Source organism: Triturus cristatus, chromosome 1_2 (assembly GCF_964204655.1).
Source record: "Triturus cristatus chromosome 1_2, aTriCri1.1, whole genome shotgun sequence".
NCBI classification, from domain to species: domain Eukaryota; kingdom Metazoa; phylum Chordata; class Amphibia; order Caudata; family Salamandridae; genus Triturus; species Triturus cristatus.
Window position 1 is genome coordinate 1,049,924,602 of NC_140580.1, and position 23,830 is coordinate 1,049,948,431.

At 49.4% G+C, this 23,830-nt stretch overlaps 1 protein-coding gene across 2 annotated transcripts in view; it reads left to right on the forward strand.

Annotated features, from left to right (window-relative positions):
• RABGAP1 (RAB GTPase activating protein 1) overlaps window positions 1-23,830 on the forward strand; it is a 1,076,978-nt gene that overhangs the window by 607,695 nt on the left and 445,453 nt on the right. For both annotated transcript variants that reach the window (XM_085612417.1, XM_085612408.1), the window contains exon 16: window positions 11,955-12,029. In XM_085612417.1, coding sequence (XP_085468543.1) covers window positions 11,955-12,029 — 75 coding nt within the window. The remainder of the gene's footprint in view (window positions 1-11,954; window positions 12,030-23,830) is intronic.

Below are 23,830 nucleotides of genomic sequence, written 5' to 3' on the forward strand. Positions count from 1 at the left end.
TCATCCCTGGGGGTAGAATGGGACGCCTTTAAGGTGGTGATTCGGGGGCGATGCATTGGTGAGGTGGTGGGAGTGCGCAGAGTGTTACTGCGGGATGTCCAGTCGGCAGACCAGCGGGTGCGCGATAGGGAAAGGCTGAGACCGGAGCGCCCGGACGAACAGGCGGGGCTTCTTGAGGCGCGAGAGGAGTTGGCAGTCCAGATTGAGAAATTGCGTTGTTTTGACTATAAAGCTTACGTGGACAGGGCGCATGTGGAACGTGATAAGGTGGGGGCATTGCTGGCCTGGCTGGCCAATCCGGCCCGCAGGGGGACCCCGATAGCAGAACTGAGGGGGCAGGGTACAGAGGTACTATACACCCAAAAAGGCATTAATGATCACTTCCTACAGTACTACGCAGAGTTGTATCGGAGTGGGGCGGGCCCTGGTTGTCCAACAGATGCGGAATTCTTGCCGGGTGCGGGGCTTCCAAAACTTGTGGCGGCAGATGCTGAGGCGCTGGGTCGGGATGTAGAAGCGGGCGAAATCCGTAGTGCCATAAAGCACATGGCTAGGAACAAAACCCCGGGCACCGATGGACTCCCCATCGAGTTTTATGCAGCGTATGCGGAGGTGCTAGTACCCTACTTGGTGGCACTGTATAATGGGGCGCGCCGAGGGGGCACTCTCCCTGCTACCACGCGAGAAGCCCTCATAGTTCCCCTTCTTAAGCCGGGTAAACCTGCTTGGGAGCGGTCCTCATATAGGCCGCTGGCGATGCTCAACCTCGACTACAAGATTTTGAGTCGTATTCTGGCTAGTCGTCTGATGCCCCATATGTTGCAACTGATCCATGAGGATCAGGCTGGGTTCATCCCCACCCGCAATACTGCAATGAATGTACGCAGATTGATGCGCATCTTAGGTTCTGACTCCTATGACAAGGAGGAGGCCTGCATATTCGCGGTCGACATTGAAAAGGCTTTTGATAGCCTGGAGTGGCCTTACCTCTTTGATGTCTTGAGGGCTTTCGGGATGGGGGAAGGTTTTGTTCAATGGACGGCGCTTCTTTATAGTGCTTCCACTGCTAGGGTGCGGACGGGGGGCTTGATATCTAGTGCCTGTGCGGTCGCTCGGGGAACGAGACAGGGGTGCCCGCTGTCCCCCTTATTATTTGCTTTGGCAATGGAGCCCATGGCCGCTCATGCTAGGCTGGGGCAGTATTTTCCAGGGCTACTAGTCGAGGGACGAGAGCAGCACATAGCATTATATGCGGATGACCTACTGCTCTTCTTACCGAATGCTGGGGAGGCCTTACGAGGGGCGCGGGGTTTGCTGGAGACCCTGGGGAGGGTGGCGGGACTCCAGGTGAATTGGACCAAGTCTTGCCTATTTCCCACGGGCTCGGAGGGGTTGCTACACCAGGGGGATGTCCCATGGGAATCCCGGTGTTTGCCTTACTTGGGAACCAGGATATATCATGATCCCGCTGATTTGTTAGAGGGTAACGTGGGGCGAGCGATAAGAGGGGCGAAAACCTGCTTTGAGTTCTGGGGCACTCTCCCATTGTCGGTAGCCGGCAGGGTCGCCTTAGTGAAAATGGTGATTTTGCCCAGATTTCTTTATTACTTTGGGACTCTTCCAATCTGGATTCCGGGAAAGCTATTTGCTCAGCTGACCTCGTTGATTACGGGGTTCATCTGGGGTGCGGGGAGACGGAGGGTAGCGCTGAGTACTCTACAGCGTCCTAGGAGTGAGGGCGGCCTTGCGTTGCCGGACCTGGAGTCCTATTACCACGCTGCGCAGCTCCAGTGGTTCACAAAGTGGGTGGCGGATCACATCAGGCATCCGGAGGCGCAGGGAGGGGCGGATCCGAGCTGGTCCCAATTATCATGTGTGCTGCTACGGGTGCCGATGAGGAATACCTCGCTTCCCCCGGACTTGAGGGTGGTTCGACAGTGCTGGGCGCGGTTGGCCAGGAGGGCGCGTGTGATCATTCCCTATGCACCTGAGATCCCGTTGCGAATGTGTGAGGCGCTACCTCACGGGGGAGACTGGAACCGGTTATTGGCCTGGGAGGAGGCGGGAGTTATGGCATTGGGAGACTTGTATGAGGACGGTAACCTGTTACCTTTTGACGACTTTAGGGAGCGGCATGATCTCCCGCGGGGGGACTTCCTATTCCATGCAGCCTTGACTGCGGCCGTCAGGAAGCACTGGCGGAAGGGGATGATGGAGCCGGACACATCACTTACTTGTCAGTATGTCGTGATGGGGACGGGTGTCTATAAGGCGGTGACTTGCCTCTATGGGCGGATTACTGGCGATCTGCGGCGTCCCCTGGCTGCCCTGCGCGTTAAGTGGGAGGCGGATCTGGGAGCACCTCTTACGGACAAAAGCTGGGAGGAAATCATGGAGCGTCCTTGGAAATGTACACGAAATGCACGCTTCCAGCTTATCCAGTTTTATATCTTTCATAGGGCATACCTTACCCCTCACAAGATAGCTGAGTACTTTGGTGGGCCAGATGCTTGCCCCCGATGTGGTTATAGTGGGGCGACTTTTATACACATGCTCTGGGATTGCCCGCAGGTGACTGGGTTTTGGGAGGAAGTGGCGGCGGTACTACTGACGGTGACTGAGAGGGACTTGGAGGTAGGCCCGGGGGTATGCTTGCTACATGGATTTCCGCATACAGCAAAGACTAAGGTCACCAGTAGGTTTCTTGATCTAGGGCTGGTCCTGGCCAAGCGGGAGATTACTTCTCATTGGAAGGCGCGGCGGGGCCCTAATTTTTTACGGTGGGCTAGGGAAATGGAGAAATGGGCGGGAAGTGAGGGGACTTATAGATTATGTTTGGCTCGACGCAGTGACAATGAAAGATCGCATGAATGGGCCCGGGCATGGATGGCTCTCCTGGACTTGTTCAAATGTTCGGTTGTGGGAGATGGGGGAGATCCGGTGGGGGATGACGGGGCCCCGGTTCCTTGAGCGCCCTCTGCAGGGCTTCCCCCTCTGCTCTTGAGGTACTCTCTGTTGGGATTCCCGGGAGGCGGACTCGACGGGTGATGACTGCGATTTTGATGTACATGTACTTCTGATAGGTACTGGCGACATGCTTGGGTGGGTGGGTAGGGAGGAGGGGCTCGTTGGGGGGGATGTTGGGGGATGGGGTGGGGGGTATTTTGGCTATCTCGCACGCTCATGGTGGATTACTCCTGTGGATGCACTACCTAGTAGAACGGACATTATTGGGGTGAATGCTGTACAGATGTAGCTTATGTGCTGGGATGGGTATTGCAAGATGTCCTGATTTGGCTGGGGGGCGGATTATGGGAGACGGGGATTGATTGCATTTTGTTCAATGAACTAATAAAATTTGTTTAAAAAAAAAAAAAAAAAAATGAACTTCTATAGCGCACAGCTGCCCCAGCAAAGGGGCGTCCCGGCGCTCTGACTGGCAGAAGAAAAATAAGAAATATGCGGGCTCTTCAGTGGGACCTGAAGTTCCAGTGGGTGCAGCATCATGGGAATCTTTCCAACTACGTCCCGATCTCGTAGGGGACTGCACAACAACTGCAGTGGTGGCTAATGAATCAGGCTTGGGTCAGAGGTAGATCCTCTCCCTTCCCCAACCAGACTTCACAGTGGTGACAGATGCATCACTCCTGGGATGGGGCGGCCATCTGGGAGAGGTGAACATCAGAGGCGTCCGATTCGTCTGGCACTGAAGGCATTCCTTCCCTCTCTCAAAGGTAAGGTAGTGCAGGTGTTCATGGACAACACTACAGCCATGTGGTACTGCAACAGGCGGGGGGGGTAGGGTCGTGGACCCGATGTCAAGAGGCTCTTCGTGATTCACCACCTGGCAGGTTCTCTGAACGCCAGGGCGGATGAACTCAGCTGCTGGTGCCTGGTGGATCACGAATGGCATCTCCTCTCGGAGGTGGTGCAAGGTCTCTTTCAGAAGTGGGGAAAGCCTTGTTTAGAGCTGTTCGCCACCGAATAGAACGCACAATGTCAGTAATTCTGCGCGTTGTAATTTCCAAAGCGGCTCTCGCTTGGCTACACTTTTCATCGCGAGTGGAACTTTGGCCTCCTTTGCGCTTTTCCGCCTGTACCACTTCTGCCCAGAATGCTGAAGATCAAGCACGACCAGGCCCAAGTCATTCTTGCGGCTCCAGACTGGGCACGGAGAGTCTGGTACCCAGAGCTCTTGAGCATGGCCATCGATCGTCCGATCAGACTACCTTTTCTGGAGGATCTTCTGTCGCAGCAGCAGGGGAGGGTCATCCACCCAAACCTGTCCAGCCTCCACCTTCTTGCGTGGAGCTTGTGCTGCAACAGTTGATAGTTTTTGACCTTCCTCCTGAAGTCTGTAATGTCATCTTGGCAGCCAGGTGTCCCTCCACTAAGACGGTATACGCCTGCAGATGGAACAAGTTTGTGGCATGGTGCACAGCAAAGGCTGTGGATCCCCTTTCTGCCCCTCTTTTGGAGGTCCTTTTGTATATACTTTCTTTGGCTCAGCAGGGCTCTGCCATGGGCACTCTTAAAGGCTACCTTTTGGCTATATCTGCCTTTCTTCACCTTCCTGATCAGCTCTTTCTTTTCAAGTCCCCTATTGTTAATATATTTCTAAAGGGCATTACTCACCTCTTTCCCTCTCCTCCGTTCATAATGCCCCAGTGGGAATTGAGCCCTGTCTTGGTCTATCTTGTGTGCATCCCTTCGAGCCTCTTCACAACTGCCCTCTCGGGCTCCTCACTCTGAAGACAGCTTTCCTTGGTGCCATCACCTTTACTCGCGGAGTGAGTAAGCTTCAGGCTTTGTCTTCCAAACCTCCTTTTCTTGCTGGTCACCCGGACAAAGTAGTCCTTTGCATAAGGCCCTCTTTTCTTCCCAAAGGGGTTACCTCTTTCCATATAGGATAGACAATCACTTTGCCCATCTTCTTCCCACCTCCGAACCCTTCCAAGGAGAAGGCAAAACTCCACCGTCTGGACCCAAAATGTGCTCTGTCTTTCTAACTCGACCGCACAAAGATTTCCGGATGGACGATCAACTTTGTTGGATATGTGGGGGCAAGAAAGGTGAGGCTGTACAAAAATGCACCATCTCTCGATGGGTTGTCCTGTGCATTAAAATCTGCTACTCCTTGGCAAAGAAGGAAGCCCCATTGGGACTGGGTGCCCGCTCCACCAGGCCAACGGCAGCTACTACTGCTTTGGGGTGTGGAGTCCACTCCTTGACATCTGTCAGGCGGGCACGTGGGTATCTCTGCACATGTTCACCAAACATTATTTCCTGGGCAGCCAAGTCCGAAGAGACGGCTACTTCGGCCGCTCTGCTCTCCAGGACTTTCTGTTGTGATCTTGGTTCGCAGACCCTCATCCGAGGTTGGCATTGCTGGGGTAGTTATAGATTCCTTACCGCCCCACTCATCCTCCTCGTTCTGCGAACTGACTTCTAGGGATAGGGACTTCCTTCCAGGGCCCTAGTTATGTGCACCAGTGGTGTCTTGCATGGCTCTGCGCTTCTGGTGTGGAAAATCGTGTCAGAACTGACGTCCGTGCACAGAGGCGGCGTCTAAATTAGACACGGCAACGTCATCCCGGCGAACACGACGACGGACAGGGATTCGACCGACTCCACCTACCAACGCGCAGGGAAGGTAAGTAACTTGTTCGTCTTGGGAAGTTACAGCTGGGATGTGTGGATTGCCATGTTTGTATCAGATTGTTATCGAGGTGAATGACTACATTGCATCAGGAGGCCTTCAAAAATCGGACTGTCGTGTCTCCAGCCAGCTGGGCAAATGCCCGATGGTAAAAATAGCCAGTGAATTCTGCTCTTTGGCACTCTGGGTTTTACTACTGTGGGTTTTACTTTAAAAAATCGTAGCTGTTTCGTGAGTTTGTTTCCTTGGCATGGGAGGTGTCTCATTTGGACCACGAATCCAATATTTCGTTTTTTTCACCTTTAGTTGATACTTGATTTAGATCTATTTTTTTTTATTAAAATGGGTTTTTCCCTTCCAGTGAGAAACAGCAGATATGTCCTACTGGGGAGAATGAGGTGGTCCAAATTGTGGCAGAACCTCGAACACGTCCGAAAATCCCCTGGGTTTTGGGAGTGAAAAAAACAAACATGCAGATAGTAGTAAGAGAAGTATGCTACTGCAGCAGTGCTGTGTAGTAGTGAGACTGGGCAGCTGAGCATATTCAGATGGCAGGCCTACTGTGGCCCTTCACTTGGAAAGCCACTCCACTGTAGTACGAATAGTGCCGTGAGCATCTGCAGTGCGGCGGAAGCCAGAGCCGACACGGTTAAAGAGGGCCCTTTTCACTCGACATTCGGACATATCAGGGAGTGCGACTTGGAAAAATAGATAAACAAGTGTGATGTCAGCGTGTAACAAGCATTTACAATGCAATGGTCTCGGCATTGTTAAAGTTAGAGCTATTGGCATTGCTCATGACATTATTTTTGTTTGTTTTTGTTTTTAAAACATGTAAAGAAACTGCATTGTTATTTAAAATGTCAGTAGCTTAATCTCTCTCAAATGCGAGACCTATTGCATTTGCACCCACACACAGAGCCACACACACAAAGCCACCCACACAGAGCCACCTACACAGAGCTATTCACATAGAGCAACCCACACACAAATAGAGCCACCCACACAGAGCCACCTACACACACACAGAGTTACCCACACACAGACAGAGCCACCCACTCATAGAGCCACCTACAAAAAAAGCCACCCACACACAGCCACACACACAGAGGCACACACATACGCACACACATACACACACACACTCACAGAGCCTCCCACACACTTACAGAGCCTCCCCCCCACACACACAGAGCCACCCACACACACACAGAGCCACCCACACACACACAGAGCCACCCACACACACACAGACACACACACACAGAGACACACACACACACACAGCCACACACACACAAAGCCATACACAGAGCCACATACACACACAGCCACACACACACAGACATTATGGGGGTACAAACTCAGTCAAATTAGATTACGTTGAAGCACACATACAAATGCACGTGGCCAGTGCCAGAAGCAAACACTCGTACACGAAAGCACACATGCATAAAACACACACAAAACGAACGCACACAGTACACATGCGGAACACACCCAGGGAAAGCACACATTAATTACTGTGTATAAAAAATAAGGACCAGTTCATTACAAATATGAAAAGTACCCTGTGTTCACTAAGTATCAAAAGGACATATCGCCCTCAAAATTGCTGGGTTCTAATGGACTTTTTATTTCTAATTTGCTTACAAGAAAACGTGTGTTTTCTTAATCCCTCCATTACACAATTATTGTTACTGAATGTTAAAAAAAAAAAAACGTTTCCGTTGCAGTAGGAGAATATATTGTGAGTTTATAGGGAAATTATGAGGTTGCAGGTAGTTAATGCATTCTAGTAATTTAAAACCGATCACACACAAAGTTCAAAATACGTTATGATAATAACATAATATGTCTATCTGTAAAGCGCACGTTCGGCCCTTGGGGCATCATCTAGGCGCTGATAGGAGGTGTTTATTGTATCCCAACTCAAGTGTACTTATTTCATTTTATTGATCTCTTAATGATGTAAGGCTGAGTAAACCCGCCTGGATTTGAACCTATGGCCAGGAGGGCAAAAGCACAGTGGCGCAAAAGCAGTAGTCCACAGAGACATTACATGCGGCTGTAATAATAAAAAAAAAACATTTTTTACAAATAAACATTATGTGAGGAGCTAGAAGTCACCCACCAATCCCACTCCTTAATCCCCTACAATCATCCATATTACAAACCCCATAATTGAATACACAAGCAGTTTCTAAGCGCTACCTAATAACACATCGCATGTCTGTCAGAGGTTCAACTGTCCCAACATATCCACACCTGGGTCGCGTTTCAAATGTAACGTGTCCCCACAAAACACAGATATGAAGCGATTTCATTTACACACATTACATACTTCTTAGGAGGCAAGGCTGGGTTTTCAATTAAAATGCCAGCCCCGGTGAAGGACACGTGCCCCTGTGACAGTAGGGTCATGAGCAGCGCGTGCGTCTCTGCTCTCACTTTAAAGACATCCCGTGAGATCCTGACACAGCCTGTCACTCAGAATGCAACTTCAAGGGGGCGGGGTATCCACGCGCCCCCTTCGTATTCAGCTAATTAAAAGGCACTGATTGAAAGGCGCAGAATCAAAAGGCAGCCACGAGCCTTCACGCTGCAGATCGCCGCCTCCAAATCGCATCAACTTTCCAGAATTTATTAACTAATTAAGAAATGTGGGGACGCCGGGAGAGTGAATCCGAATAAACCAGCCTGTACCCGCGCCCCCCCTCTCTCCCGGTGGTGTTTGCTGCGCGGGGTACAAAGTCGTCATTGCTCACGGGAGAGTGAGGCAGTGCAGAGGGTTGGGTGCCTTTTCCAGGACCCTTGTGCCCTCTGGTTAGACTCCCTGGCAGTGTGCTCGGACTTTCACCCTTCCAAAGTCGATACAATGGGCGCACTTGGTTTATGATTTGCGATATAGTCTGAAGGTTGTTACCGGTGTGAACCCAGAATTGGTGCTTCTCTGTACAACACAGACAGGAGGTCCTGGGGTGGGCGAGCTGTCCACAGGTGCTGGTCCTGGCCCAGTGACCCCTTCCCTGGGGTTCTCAGAGGGAATCTCCCTGAACACCACTGCCTTTCTCCGAGGTCAAGCAGAAATGCCTCGGAGAAACGCAGCGGCGTTTTTGGATTCGGGGGCGTATTTTTCTTTCTCTCCTCTTGCCATTGGCTGGAATGTTTACATTCCAGAGGAGAGAAAGAATCGAAAAAACACGCCCCCGAATCCGAAAAAGACGGGGCTTGTTTGGAGAGACAATGCTCTTCTCCAATGGCTGACCAGTATTTCAGAGGCCAGCCAATGGAGAAGAGGTAAAAAAAAGGGGCGGGTTAAAGCCCCACTCCTAAACATTAAATCTCGGAGCGAGACTGAGCAAGCGCAGCCTTCGAGCCTAGACCTAAAAATAGCGTACTCTCTTGAGGTGTCGACTGATTCTTGAAACATGCTTTTGGTACAAAGTAGGGACGATCTCTAAGCCTTAGTTACTTGGTCCTAGGGTACTTTAATATTCTGACTGAAACGGAGTCAGTTTCATTGATAGCGTGCGCCCAATGAATATGGCAAAAAGAATAGAAATACCAAAACCTGCTAGCACTGTAGAACACGTTAGCCGTACAAAAAAAGCACATGCATTCCTGTACCGCCTCTCCACACCTTTGGGATAACTGCGAGTAATGGTTCTTTAGCTGTACTAAAGTACTGCACTAGGTGCAATTTTAATTTGGATTTTTTTTTTTTATAAGTAGGTCAAGTGGACGACTCCTTTGGTTTGGAAGCGCTTATCGTGTTTTAAAATGGACGTTGAAGTAGAACATTTGCATCCAGTGCTTTAGGTGGGAGACAAAAGGTGGGAGTTTTCTAAAAACGGATTTGGTCAATGAAGACTAACTAGGAATTCTTTTTAAGAGGCTTGGCCTATGCAGTTAGGACCTGATTTAAAACGTGTTAGCTAAAATCATGTCAGTCAGTCAAATCAGTTTATTTGAGATCCTTAAAAACTGCATAAAAAACATCAAAAGACAAGTACCTACAATAAACTCTAATAACAAATAAAAGAAACACAACACACATCAAATCCCTATGATAAGGACAGCATTATGACCCACAGAATAAAACTCAATTGTACGATACATAGTAACAGGATAACCCTTAGGGTTGCCACTGTATAGTGCAAAATGTGTCAGACATAAATCACACATACTGTGCACTATTACTACTAATAAAAACCCTCTCAATGAGAGACACACATTAGAGGGAGTGTAACCATATACAATCACACAAAAGCAGCAGTAATAGTACACATTAGTATTTGGAAAGTGCTGTAGGGTAATAAGCAATAAGGTGCAAGAATCGGGGGCGTGGCCAACTGCCGAGGAAGATGGATGGCCACACTCTTAACGCGGCTCTGGCTCCCACGCCCGGCATAGTAACCATCCGCAACAATATCCGTAACTGAGAGCTGAAACCAAGCAGCCCAACTCATCTGCTTCCCCCCTAGTAACTCCCCGGGCCGGAAAAATTGAGCAGTTGCTGCCTGGCAGCAAGAACATCGAACCGGGGCGGAGGGCCCTAGAGCCCTCGGTCAGTGATGCTCTGCATGCGGTCCGGCAGCATCGGACCGTCAGCGTACACAGCGGTGGACTAACGCAGACCAGGCGGACAAGAGACTGACCTTGGGTGACGACTAGGAGTGGAAGACAGATCCGCTCCGCGAGAAAGGAAGGGCTGGCTGACACACTTAGACGGGAGCGGTTAAGCAAGGACTGACCCACGCATCTGTGCTGGGTGAAGGGGGACATAATAAGTGATGATTGCTCGGGGCCCAGGTGGTGGAGAGAGCGAGTAAGCTGCAGGCTCACACCGGGCAATATCGGCTAGACGATTGAGCGCGGCCCGGGCCGGAGAGCCGACTAGCGCCACCGCGCGACCTAGAAAACAACTGACAGTTGGGCCTATGAAGACTGCGGTGTCTGGTGTGCAACATAAAGGTGAAATCCTAAACCCAGGTACGGGGATGATAGAAGGGAAGACACAGGAGATTGAGACTGTGGGGACGCCGGGAGAGTGAATCCGAATAAACCAGAATCGCCCTGAACACCACCGCCTTTCTCCGAGGTGAAGCAGAAATGCCTCGGAGAAACGCAGTGGCGTTTTCGGATTCGGGGGCATGTTTTTCTTTTTCTCTCCTCTTGCCATTGGCTGGAGGAGAGAAAAACACGCCCAGCGAAAAGTAACGAAAAAACACGCCCCGAATCCGAAAAGGACGGGGCTTGTTTTGCGAGACAAGCCTCTTCTCCAATGGCTGGCCAGCATTTAAGAGGCCAGCCAATGGAGAAGAGGAGAGAAGAGGGGCGGGTTCATGCCCCTCTTCTCCAAGTCATTAAATCTCGCGATTGAGATTGCGCAAGCGCAGCCTTCGCTAGCCGAGACCTGAAAATGACATATTGCAATGAGCTTAGCGACATAATCTGTAAGAGAGTGACTAAAGTCAGAAGGGACACTGCAAGGAATGCCATGGAAACTTTTTAAAAAGAGCTATTTAAAATGTTTTTTTCGCCTATACTAATTAAAAAATACATTTTAACTTAAATTCTTCTACTCTGGCTTTATATATCCTTTCTCCGTTTTGAAAGTCTTAAAAATGTTGGATATTTTTGCAAAATGTTAGCTTTTCCCTAACTTACTAACACTACCAATCTGCATTCCTCTCTTTTTCCACTGGCCCTTAAACCCCCCACCCCACCCCTCCCATGCGCCCTCCTTGTTGTATAATGTAATTTCACATTAAATACTAGCGTGATTGCTGGACTATCTGAAGCTCACACCTCCCCGCCTTCTCAAGCTACGCCCTGGGGCAGTAGGCTCTGGGGCCTGGTGCGGGGCAGTAGGCTCTGGGGCCTGGTGCAGGCCAGAGTCTACGTTCAGAAGGAGCCTAAGCCTTTTGGTTGCCAGCTGATTGCAGTGTGCAGAAAAAGGCTATGCGCAGTGGTGTGGCGAGCAGACGGCATAACCACCTGCATCCAGGTACAAAGAAGATGTGCGCGTCCCGGTCATCCCCACATATCATCGCAGCATGGATGAGTAGAATATCGCAGCTCGGTTCCACGAGTACCCGGACCTTTGCAGTACCTGGGCACAACTCAAGCTAGAGCGTGAACTTGGCGTATTGGCTGCATCACGGGCCCTCAGGCGTTGGTTATTAGTTTGTTGATGATTCCCTTAGCAGCGTGTGTTTTTTGTACAGAAGATGTTCATCCAATGTCACTTTAGAAGATGTATCTTTACACAATGTATTTTGTTTTTCAGGCCTATTCTGTGTATGATGATGAAATCGGTTATTGCCAAGGCCAGTCGTTTCTTGCTGCTGTACTTCTTCTACACGTAAGTTGTTTGTATACAATTAAACGGTTCTCCAGGCAGGACATTATTATGCATGTACTTCGATATTTGTTTCCTCCTCTTGAGGTGAACTTGGCATTGTGCATGTTCTAAGGACATTTGGTTGCACTTTTGATTGAATATTAGTCTGCTGCCTCAGAGTGTCAGTTTCTTAATCCAAGGGAGGCAATAGTAAAGTGGTGTTGGCTTTCCTAAGTGCAGGTCCTCGCTGATCAGTCACCTGGGATTTGTTAGCGGTTCCTTTCACTTTACTTCACACTAAATCCCACTTGCTTTCATTGCCAGCTGTGAGGTAGGGTTTTAGTGATTGTAGCTCTTTATTATTTAAAATTCGGGAATTCAGTCCGCGAGTCATTTGATAGAACTACTGGCGTGAAAGCACTCTTCTTAGAAGTAACGAAATAGTAGCCTCTTTGTGGCAAAACATTATGAATCCCCGGCTCTAAACCACTCAAAAAGATGTTTTTCATGGAGATAAAGGTATTGTGCAGCACATTTTCCTATATGTGTGTTTCAGCAATATTTTCATTTCTTCCTTTAGATTAGTTTGGTAATAGGCGTTTATTTAACAAAATTTTTTTCAACCTCGTCTTGTCGTTGGTGTTTGGCATCTTCAATGTTCTTTTTGGCTGATGTATTTTTAACTGCTCTTGCACCTTAAATCGCAAAATTCGTTCACAAGGATTATTTCTCATAACCAGATGTGTGTAATTGCATCTACTGCAATTAAAACCAAGATGCCGCAGCGCATTATACTTTTGCGTAATGTACGTGCATATACATGCATATACATATGTTATGTTAAAATAATTTCTATAGCGCTCTGTTACCCAGAGGTGTCCTGGCGCTGTGCACTACCCACCTGAGATTAACCAGTGATTATGCTGAAAGAGGAGATTATATGAATAGCCAGGTTTTTAATTCTTTTCTAAAAGGAAAACGCTCTGTGATGTTTCTAAGCTGGAAAGGCAAACCATCCCATGCCTTAGCAGCACAATGGCAAAAACTCCTACCTCCCCAAATTGCTTTATTAAGGCGGGGGAGGGTAACTAGTTTAGCCTGAGCCGAGCGTAGATCTCTTCCGGGGACATACCCCTAAAAAGGCATGTTTCAGAAAATCAGGACCAGCTCCACTGAGTGCCTTAAAGACAATACACAGTGATTTGAACTGAATTGGTTGTTTGACGAGCAGCCAGTGGAGTGTCCTGAGACCCAACCTTACAGAGACAAATCTAGGTGTCCCTGTAATCAGCCTGGCTGCCGCATTCTGCACGATCTGGAGTCTGACCAGGTGTCTCTCCTGGATGTTAATATAGAGACAGTTACAGTAGTCCAGTCGAGACAGAATGAGTGCTGGGACTACTGTCTTCAGGGAGGAGGAGTTTGATTTTCCTAAGGGTTCTTGGAATGAAAAAGCAGGAGGAAACAACCCTGCTAATTTCATCACCGAAGGAAAGTTTTGAGTAAATAATTACTCCCAAATTCTTAGCCCGAGCCACAGGTGCTGGGGGTTCATATACAGCCCTGCTCCCTTTATCACACAGCAGCACTCAGATCAGCTTCCTCTTTTGTGGCAGATGATATAGACTGCAAGCTGCTTCTCTCCCCTGTCTAACATACTCCTTGTTTTGTTTTTAAGCATATTTCCCTGCCTCTAATCCATGCTTGATTTTATTGAGCATCTAGTAGCCCCAGGATCTCATCCTCCATTTCCAAATACATTAATATTAGGGAAGGGGCATGCATGGCCCCTCTCTGCCAGAGTCAAAATGGACCCCATCACCAGGGCCATTCTTTAGTTATAGGGGAGGTAAGTAAGTTAGTAAGTAAGTAAATGTATTGTACAGTTAACTAAAACCGTTACAAGCAATCGTCAATTTACAGTTTCATGGTAAAAAGGGAACATAACAAAGTACATTAGTGTTGTGGCAGTTCTTCAATAAAAAAACGAAATGGGAGCTATTAAAATGTGGTTAATAGTTTACGAACACTAAATTAACCTGAAAGCTAGCCCAAACCTCTTTTATTGGTACTTCCTTCACCTTAAAGAATGTAGTCAAGCGAACCAGAGCATAGTTCAAATTCGTACTTGGGAATTGCCATAAAATGCGTGATCTGCTTAGTATACAAATATTTCTCAAAGCTAAAGTTTGTGGCAAATTAGGCCTGGCATGTGTTAAGAGAAAAAAGTGCTTAGTGCAAAGACATCAAGGGTGGGTGCGTGGCATCATAGGTTGGGGCCCCTATTGGTTTGGGCTTGCTAGTTCTCCATTTCGATTCGGCTGATTATTAGAAACCTATAGTACAAAGGGGCGACCTAGAATAACCCACCGCATGATCTTAAACTTACCTCGTTTCAGTCCAACAGATGGTTAAGACATGTAATACCAAAAAACCCACAATAGAACAGAGGAATTCCGAAAAGTGCCTTTAAAAGGTACACAGAGTCAGTTAATCAAAGAACGAGAATTACAGAGAAGCTTTTAAGCCAAGCTGGCATAGTTTTTTAAATCGGGGCCATTGTCTCTTCAGGTGTAATAATTTAGAACAGTAATAGTCAATAAGGATCAGTTTTCCAGCTAGACCCTTTCTCCCACCAGATTGCTTTTGGCCTCTTGGAGTACAGGAGGTGCGCCGAGTACCGACGGCTGTGCTTCCTATTTCTTCACTGAGGCGATCAGGTGCTTTCTCAGTGAGGATTATGGAGCTATATTCCGCTCTGCATCCAGACCACTGTTATCTTTTTGGCATCCTTTCGGAATATTAAGGCGAGCTTCGGCGGCTAAAAGAAATTTTACCATCGGACATCTCAGTTGGATGTCATCGCCGAAAAAACATCCTGACACCGCTTGCCTGCAAGACCGTATCCGTTTTTTGTTGAAAAGCGGTCTCAGGAGGGTCCGGCGTTCTTGTTGATGTTCTCTACAAATAGCAATAAGGTGTACTATATTTTCTTCGCCATCACCACCGAGACGGCAGTTTGCTGATATCGGAGGGCGTAGCCAGGGGGTAGATGATTTGCAGAGGGCAGCAGCCCTAGGCGCAGTTTCGAGAACGTCTCTTTTGTCGTTTGAGAGAAACCAGTCTGAAGGTATGCTTGGTGCGAGAGTTTAGTGTGGGATTCTACAGTGAGCCAGCCATGTGCACGCTCTGCCAGGGAGACTTTATCCTGCAAGAGTGATTCTTTCCTGACTGTATTGTGAACTGCTTTTTTTAAACCTGCCGGGGACCCTGGGAGGTCCCATAGTTGTCGTAACCCCAGCTGGTTGTTAGCGGCCTCCAAATATAACCTTGCGGGGCAAGTTTCTTTGGCTTGAAGTTCCTTCCACAGAACGGCATTTAGCACTTTCGGTTCTCCCCTGCTTATTTTGTGCCAGCTTTTTATGTATGTTCCTTTGAGTGCCAGCTCTTCTCTTGGGAGCCTCATCTGTGCAGGGGATGTGTACCCGGCAAGCTGAAGACCTTCTGTCCTAATTGTGCTTCCTTGTTCATTTGTATATCCACGCAGTAGTGCTTAGTGAACGTGTGCACTGAAGCCCATGTTGCCACCAGGCATATGTCTTGAATAGGTGTGTTAGCCAGAAAAGCAATTGTTGCTCCTTTCTTCCTTGTGGAGTGGGCCCGTGCCCCTTCCGATAGTTCTTGCCCTGCCTGTTTGTGGCAGAATTTTATCAGTGCGATCCATCGAGCGATGGTGCTTTTTGTTACTGGTCTACCCAGGAATCTTTTTGCGAAGGACACTGCTTCGTTTTCCTGTGCTCCTTGGTTCTCTCGATGTAGTGCATCACCGCCCTTCTTGCGTCTAGAGTGTGCAGTGCCCTTTCTGCACTTGTGGCTGGGTTCTGAAAGAAGCTTGGTATTTGAATTGTCTGGTTCATATGGAATGCCACACCACCTTCGGCATGAAGTGTGGGTCCGTTCTCATTGTGCCCCCAGGAAGATCTTCACCTGTTCCGGTTCCATTGAGGATTTCCCCCAGTGTATGGAGAATCCCATCTTCGTTAGCGTCCTTGTGACCCACTGTGCGTGTTCCTCGCATCTTTCGCGTGAACTTGCTTATATTAGCCAGTCGTCGAGATAAGGGTATACATGAATCCCTTCCCTCCGCAGGTACGCCGCCACTGCCGCAAGGCATTTTGTGAAAACCCTTGGTGCGGACTTTAGTCCGAATTCCATGGTTGTGAACTGGTAGTGATCTTTGTTGATGGTAAATCTTAACAGATGTTTGTGCTGCCTGTTCATTGGGATGTGCAGGTAGGCATCTTTGAGATCCACGGTGGACATGAAGTCTCCGTCTCTCATCTGAGGGAGTACCTCTTGTAGGGACGTCATTTTGAATTTTTGTGTCCTTATTTACTTGTTTAGGAACCGTAGATCCAGGATGGGTCTGATTGTTTTGTCCACCTTTGGTACCAGGAAGTAGTTTGAGTACACTCCCTTGTTCCTTTCTTTGAATGGTACTGGTTCTATGGCCTCCTTTTGGAGTAGCTCTTGTGCTTCCTCTACGAGTTGCACTAGCTCCTGTCCTGAGTGTTCCCTTCTCTTTGGTTTCCTGTTCGGTGGTTTCCTTTCCAACTCTATGCAGTATCCAAACTGTATAATGTTGAGTATCCATTTGTCTGTTGTTATCTTTTTCCATTCCTGAACGAAACATCTCAGCCTGCCGCCTACCGGTGTTGCATACTCGTTGGCCTTTGGTCTGTTTAACCCTCTCTTGTTGAATTTTTTGTGCTCTCCCCTCGGAGGGATCTTGTGGGTGAGCACACTTTGCCGGGCGGAGTCACTTTGAGGCGGGTTGTTCTCCCCCTCTTCGTCTTTGCCCTCGTCCATTCCCCCTACTGCGACAGGACTGGCCCAGAGGCTGGTACTGCCAATTTTGTTTCTGCTGCCCCTGCTGGCCGTGGTTGTCGCCCTGGTGGCCCTGCTGGAATGTCTAGTGTGACGTTCCCGGCTGGTTTCCGCCCCTTCCGTATGGTCTCCGTGTCGGGGTACCTCTTCTCATACCTCTGAAATGCAGGGCCCCCATGGACCTTGCTGTTTAGTTCTCCTTTTTGAGCTGGGTGAGTTTTTCATCCACCGGGGCTCCGAACAGCGTTTCCCCGTTGAAAGGGGTGTTCAGGATGTTGTTCTGGACTTCCGGCTTGAAGCCTGAGATCCTGAGCCAGGCCTGCCTTCTTTCCGTTATCCCTATTGCCATCAACCTGCTTGATGTTTCGGCTCCATCTAAGGCATTTTTAAGGCAAGAATTCGTGATATTCTTCCCTTCCTCCACCAGGTGCGAGGCTCTTTGCTGGTATTGTTCGGGGAGGTGCTTGATTAGCTGCCCCATTTCGTCCCAATGTTGGTATTGGTGTCTGTTCAGTAGGGCATTGGAGTTTGCCATGCGCCAGTGCATCGCCGCGTTTCTTTCAATCTTCCTCCCAGTCAGGTCCATCCTCCTGCTTTCCTTGTCTGGTGGTGGACCAGAGGTTGCCGGGACATTAGCCCTTTTCCTGGCAGTTGACGCAATGATTGAGTCCGCTGTGACGGATCCCTTGATGTAGGAAGGGTCCTGTGAGGAGTGCTTATACTTCTTCTCCGTCCTAGGTGTGATGGACCTGCATGTTGCTGGGTCCTTGAACGCCTCCTTCCCCTGGATCATGACACTTTGGAGCATGGGGAGGAACTGGCTCCTCGTTTGGATGGGGAGCAGTGTTTCCAGTAAAAAGGCTGCTTTAGGCTTTTCCTCCTCCAGCTTGACCCCAAAAGCTGCAGCTGCACTTTTGATGTCATCTGGCGGCGAAGGCCTCGAAGGGTAAGTCTCCACAGGCTCTTCCAGGTTTTCGGCGTCGAGGTCCTGCCACTCTAGGTCCTGTGTTGACGGCACCGAGCCGTAGTTTGATTGTTGGTCATAATCTTCCTCTCCTTCCTAGTATAGGTCCTCTTCTTCTCTGGGAGTTTTCGACAGTTCTTCGGCGTCAAACTCTTCCTGTGCCTCGACGTCTACGATGACCAACGGTGGTTTCGTGGGAATCGTGAATTTTTTCATTTTTGCGTCGAACTCCTTTTTAGGTCTCGGGTAGCGAAGGGTGCGCTTGCGCAGTCTCGCTCGCGAGATTTAATATTTTCTAGTAGTAGGGCTTGAACCCGCCCCTCTTCTCCATTGGCTGGCCTCTTAAATGCTGGTCAGCCATTAGAGTAGAGCTTTGTCTCTCGAAACAAGCCCCGTCTTTTTCGGATTCGGGGGCGTGTTTTTTCGCGTCTTTCTCTTTTTTATGCCCCGCCCCTTTTACGCTGGTGGGCGTTTTTTTTTTTTTTAAGATGGGAAGGGTCGGCCATTTTGTGCGTGGTCGGAGGATGTAGGGGTGTAAGGGGCTCTGTAGAGAAGATTCGCTTTGAAAACAAGAGGAGCTCGTTGTCATTTAGGAGGAAGAGTTCAATAGATAGACGCTGGTGCCACAAATAACATCTCCGTGTCACTGCACTACACCCTGTATTCCGGCACCAACAAGATGAGGGGAAGCTTCGCAGATCGGGCGCCATGTGCGTGATCCCTCCCGCTTGTGCGAAAGGCCAGCCCTTGCCTGCTCGAGTGGATTTCACACCTCCTTCCCGCACTGCACAGCTCTTCCGAGTTACGGTCCAACCCTGGTGAGGCGTATTTTTGTCCAAACTCTTGACAACTGCCGGTACTCTCACAATCAAAATAAAATTGGGCCGGTGCTCAGTACCATTTAAAGCACTGACAGGGACGCATTTAACCAGCCCCACCCCCGCGCTTAATGCTGAATTTAATTGACTGGGGGAGTTTACTAGAACCTGGAACACTGGCATCCTCGATACACAAAATGTGGCGGCACTAAAGGCCAAGCACTGGGCAGGGGTTGAGGCTGCCGCCCAGGGACGAGCTCGGACCCGCAGTGCCCACCCCTCACACGCCCCGCTCCGACCCTGGCTCTTACGGCGCTCGCGCAGCCGCAGACATTCCCAGAGCGGGCCGGGCCACGAGACATCGCCTCACCCAAACCCACTTTCATTGTGACGCATCACCTTTCGCACCTGAACCCCATGACGGCGGGTAGACCGAACTCCACAGCGCGAGCCGGGACTTGGTGAAATGCTCACACCGTAAGTGTTAGATCGTGAGGCGCGTGTGCATGCCGGAATATGTGTGTACGTTTGTATGCGGTGGGCATCAGATGTGTATGGGTTTTTTCGTGCGTCGCACCCATTGCAGCAGGCTGGGGGAGATGCGGGTGTGCCCTGCCCAGGGTCGGACTGGCCTATTGGGCATCATTAATAACAAACCCCATGAAATGGCCGTTTGAGTTTGAAAAGTCCAGCAATTAAAGGTATGGGTGGGCCTGGGTCCCAAATGAACATATCTGGGGTTTGTTACTAATGTATTCATGTATCCAATGGGCGGGGGCTCAGTGTTCATATTGTAATGTATGTTTGCCTTTCTTATGGCTCACTGTACTGCGCTTGCACGGCGCCGTAACTTGGAGCACCTGCATTTGATTACTTTCGATTACCAGTTTATTATCTTATCAAACTCCCAATCCCCATTCATGTTGGTATTTGCTGTTTTTCACTGTTGACCCATCGTCCTAAAAACTCTTCGAATGATTCCCAGGCAAACACGTGTATATACATACTTTACTGCCCCGTTTCTGGTTACTATGGGGTAATCAGGCTGTGTCCGGTGGGCTGTGCTGACAGATCAACTCTCGGCCCATCCCTTCTCCTGGGCTCGAAGTCGAGCGCCCCAGTTCTTGGCCTTGCTTCGACGACCTTTGCTTTTCGCCGGTCTTCGCCACCTGGGAGTCCTTTTCGAAGGATCCGCCGGGCCTTTCATCCTTGGATGCAGCTACGGTCGTAGGAATTTTCGGCGCCGGTGCTCCTTTCAAGGACTTAGACTCTCGAAAAACAGAGTCAGACTCAGGCTTTTGGGGCCCTGTCGAAGGTTTAGTGTTCGACGTCCGAGACCGTGAAGTCATCTGGTCCCTAGGCGACGTTGTCTTCATCGTCTGTGGAGAGGCCCAGTTCGTACAGCGACGGGGCCTGTCCCTTGCCCTGCATGTTGTAATTGGCTCTCCTCTGTCTCTCTCTAACCCGGAGTGTCTTCGGTGTGAAGGCGGAACAGACGTTGCAGTCTTTGCTCTCGTGGTCGACTGGCAGGCAAAGATTGCAGACCAGGTGCTGGTCCTTCTGCGTGTATTTTTGGTGGCAGTTACGGCAGAATTTAAAGGGTGTCTTGTCCATTCCTGCGCTCAGTGTCCCTGAGTGCGCATTCTCCGTTGGACGTCGAAGATCTCGAGGTTCTCCTCCTCTTACATCGTCGTCCCGGCTTGTTGATCTTCCTTTCTGTAGTCTTCCTCAACTTCTTCTTCGATGAAACTCGTGCTTTTTCTTCTTTTCTTCCCCAAAACTCTGGAGCTTCACGGTGACGAGAGGTACACCAAATGGTGGGATGTCGACGCCCACCTGGGCTACAAAAAAAAGAGAAAAAGAAGAAAGACTACGATTCCAGACCCAACCACCAGACCACGGAATAATGCACAGCATAGTGAATCCAGAAAGATTCACGCTGCAAAACTTGGGTGCCTGCGAATTGCTTTAGTTCAACAAGGTTGATTATTCTCCCATAAAGAGATTAAAAAGTGTTGGTGCAAGCACACAGCCTTGTTTTACCCCCGTGCTTGTTGGAATCTTCCTTGATAGATATTCTCCTGTTCCTAGTTTAACTTGCACACAGGTATCGCTATGCAAGAGGATTAGTTGGTTCAGTAGCAGCGGAGGGATGTTCAGCTTTTTACATTTTTTCCACAGAAGATGTCTGTTGACGTGGTCGAATGCAGAGCTATAATCGATGTAGCACAGATATAGGGGTTGTTTTGCTGCGAGAGCAGCGTCAATCATTAGGGATAGAGCTAATATGTTGGTGGTCGTCCCCATGTTTTTGCAGCACCCGGTTTGGTTGTATGGGATTGCTGCGACTTCTGCTGCCTTGGATGTTAATTCCTGGAGTAATAAGCCCGAAAAGTATTTGGCTTCGTTGTCGAGTAGGGCTACTTCTTGGGTTATTCGTATTTCCTTTTTTGCAGATAGCTCCCCTCCATGATGATGGAATTATTGATGTTTGCAGGGTTTTTTCAAACATTGGTTTGAGTACGGCGGCCCAGAATTCCGGCTCTTGTTTAAACAATATGGGGGAGACCCCATTTGTTCCTGGCGCACCTTCACGTCTTCCCTTTGAAATTCGTTTACAGATCTGTGCGTTTGTGATTGGAATTTCCTGTTCTGACGATTGAAGTTCATTAAATTGCAGTGACCTGGCTTTGAAGCCGTTTATGAGATTGAATGACCCTTGACTGATTATTAGGGTTTCATTAAAATGTGAGTCAAGGAAAGTTGTCCAAGCCTCTTCTGTGGCATAAGGTTCAATGCCCTGACTCCGCTCGCTGGTCAGATTATTAATCTTTTGCCAAAACTGTGCACTATTGCTGGTTTTAACGTCGTATAAAAGTTTGGCCCAAAGAGACTCATCTGCTTCTTGTTCTGATGGATACATCTGCCAGTGGATTCCTCACCTTGTGAATATCCCCTGCGCCAGCAATATTCGGAAACTTTTGTAGCAGTCCACTCGACTCCGCTGACGTCACCGGCTCCATAAGAAGACCTCGTCGGCGTGATGACGTCAGTTCCCTTTTTTCCACGCTGTCGACACCAACGGATTTCGGGAATCTCGATCTGTAGCTTCACTGTTATTTTGTATTTCTACTGGATTTCTCTGTCCTTTTTTTGTGAAAATGTCGACAACGAAGTCGGGGTTCAAGCCCTGTCGCGAATGTGGAAAGCATGTGTCCATCACGGATCCACATGACGACTGCGTATGGTGCCTATCTTCGGACCATGATGTGGATGGATGCTCTTGCTCTCGCAAGATGAGCACCAAGGCTCTAAAGGAGAGAGAAGCGAAGCTTTTCATCGCGAGGATGAAAAAAGAGAAGAGAGGTAGGAGAAAATCCAGGACGAGGTCGAGGTCGGCGTGGAAGTCGACTTCGGGGCATGCTTCAAGATCTAAGAAGCACAAAAAGAAGAGGAGACTTTCTTCTCGACGTCACTCTGACAAGAGTACGGCGTCGAAGTCACCTTCCCGACGCTGTAAGGACTCTGTGTCTCCCTCGCCCGTTCCGGATTCACCTGTTGGTCCTTCTTCTCCAGTGGCTTCACCGGTTCCATCTCCGGCGCCGGTTCCATCTCCGGCTCCGGTAGAGGAGCTTCCAGTACCGGGTGAGCCTTCGACCCCGCAGATTCCACCGTCGGCGCCGGTTGGCCCGAGTCCGGTGATGCCTGATCAGTACCCTGCGTTCCCTGGACCAGGTCAGGACCCCACGCATTATCTAAATGCAATGTACGGGGTATTTTCAAGAGCCATGTACTCCATTGGTGCACCTTCGGGTCCGATAAGTCCAATGGCCTTCAGTTTGGGGGTGCCTCAAGCCTATCCTCAGGCCCCCTGCATTCCATTTTTTCCGGCGACGCCGTCTTGGCATCTACCGGCGCCAAGGACGTCGATGCCGCTCCCTTCTTCACCGGCGCCGACTCGTCCTCGCTCGACGCCAGCTGCTCCTGTGGATCCACGTTCGACGCCGGCACCGGCGCCGTCTGATTCGAACACGGCGCCGCCGACGCCGGTTGTAAGAATCCGTTCTAGGAGGGAGGCTCAAAGGGTGCTTGATGAGCAAAGGTACCTTTTGGAAGAGGCAGAAGAAGGAGAGCTTGTGGAGTCAGATGACGTTTTTGAAGAGCTAAAGGAGGCTAGTGGTTTGGATTTATCTCCTGAATGGGAAATTACTCCACCTTCTGATGAACCCTCAAAGGATGTGGCACCATATCATGCAGTCCTAAGGAAGGCAGCTGAGCTGTTAGATCTGCAGTTGCCTTCTACTGAATTCAAGTCGAACATTTTGACAGAGGTGCTGCATTCTCCCACTACTGTTTTAGAACCCTTGTTGCCCTTTAATGAGGCCATCATAGATCCTGTAATGGAAGTGTGGCGTAAGCCTTTTTCTGCTCCCGCAGTTTGGAAAACAGTTGCCAGGAGGTATAGGGCAGCTCTGGGGGACCCTGAGTTTTTAACTTCTCATCTGTCGCCTGAGAGCCTGGTGGTTCAGGCTGCTTGTTCAGGGAAATCTAAAGGTGCTTTTCCCCAGGTTCCAAGTGACAGAGAGGCCAAGAAATTAGATCAATTGGCCAAAAAGGTTTTTTCATCGGCCAGCATGGCTCTTAAGTCTACGAATGCCACTTGCCTTTTGGACGCTATATTCATGCGCTCATGGATTCTGCAAAGAAATTATCTCCAAAACTATCAGAGGAGGATAGGGTCGATTTTAATGAGGTCCTGGTGGATGCCCAGGCAGCAGCGCGTCAGGTGATGGAGTGGACTGGACACAGCTGACTCAGTAGCAAGAGTCATGGGGTCTTCTGTTGCCACTAGGAGGAGTGCGTGGCTTAAGTCTTCAGAGTTTTCCCCTGATGTACAATCAACGCTGTTGGACTTGCCTTTTGATGGCTCTGGTCTCTTTGGCAAAAAGGCAGATGCTGCACTTGAACGTTTTAAAGAAAGCAAGGCTACGGCTAAGTCTTTGGGCCTTCAATCCCAGTTAAAGGGGAACGTTTAAAAGATATAGGGGTTTCGGAAGGGCAACCTTTCGTTCCTACAGGCAGACCCAGCAGCAACAACAGCAACAACAGCAGAGCTCACTGTATAAGGTATACAGAGGCAGAATCAGGGGTCG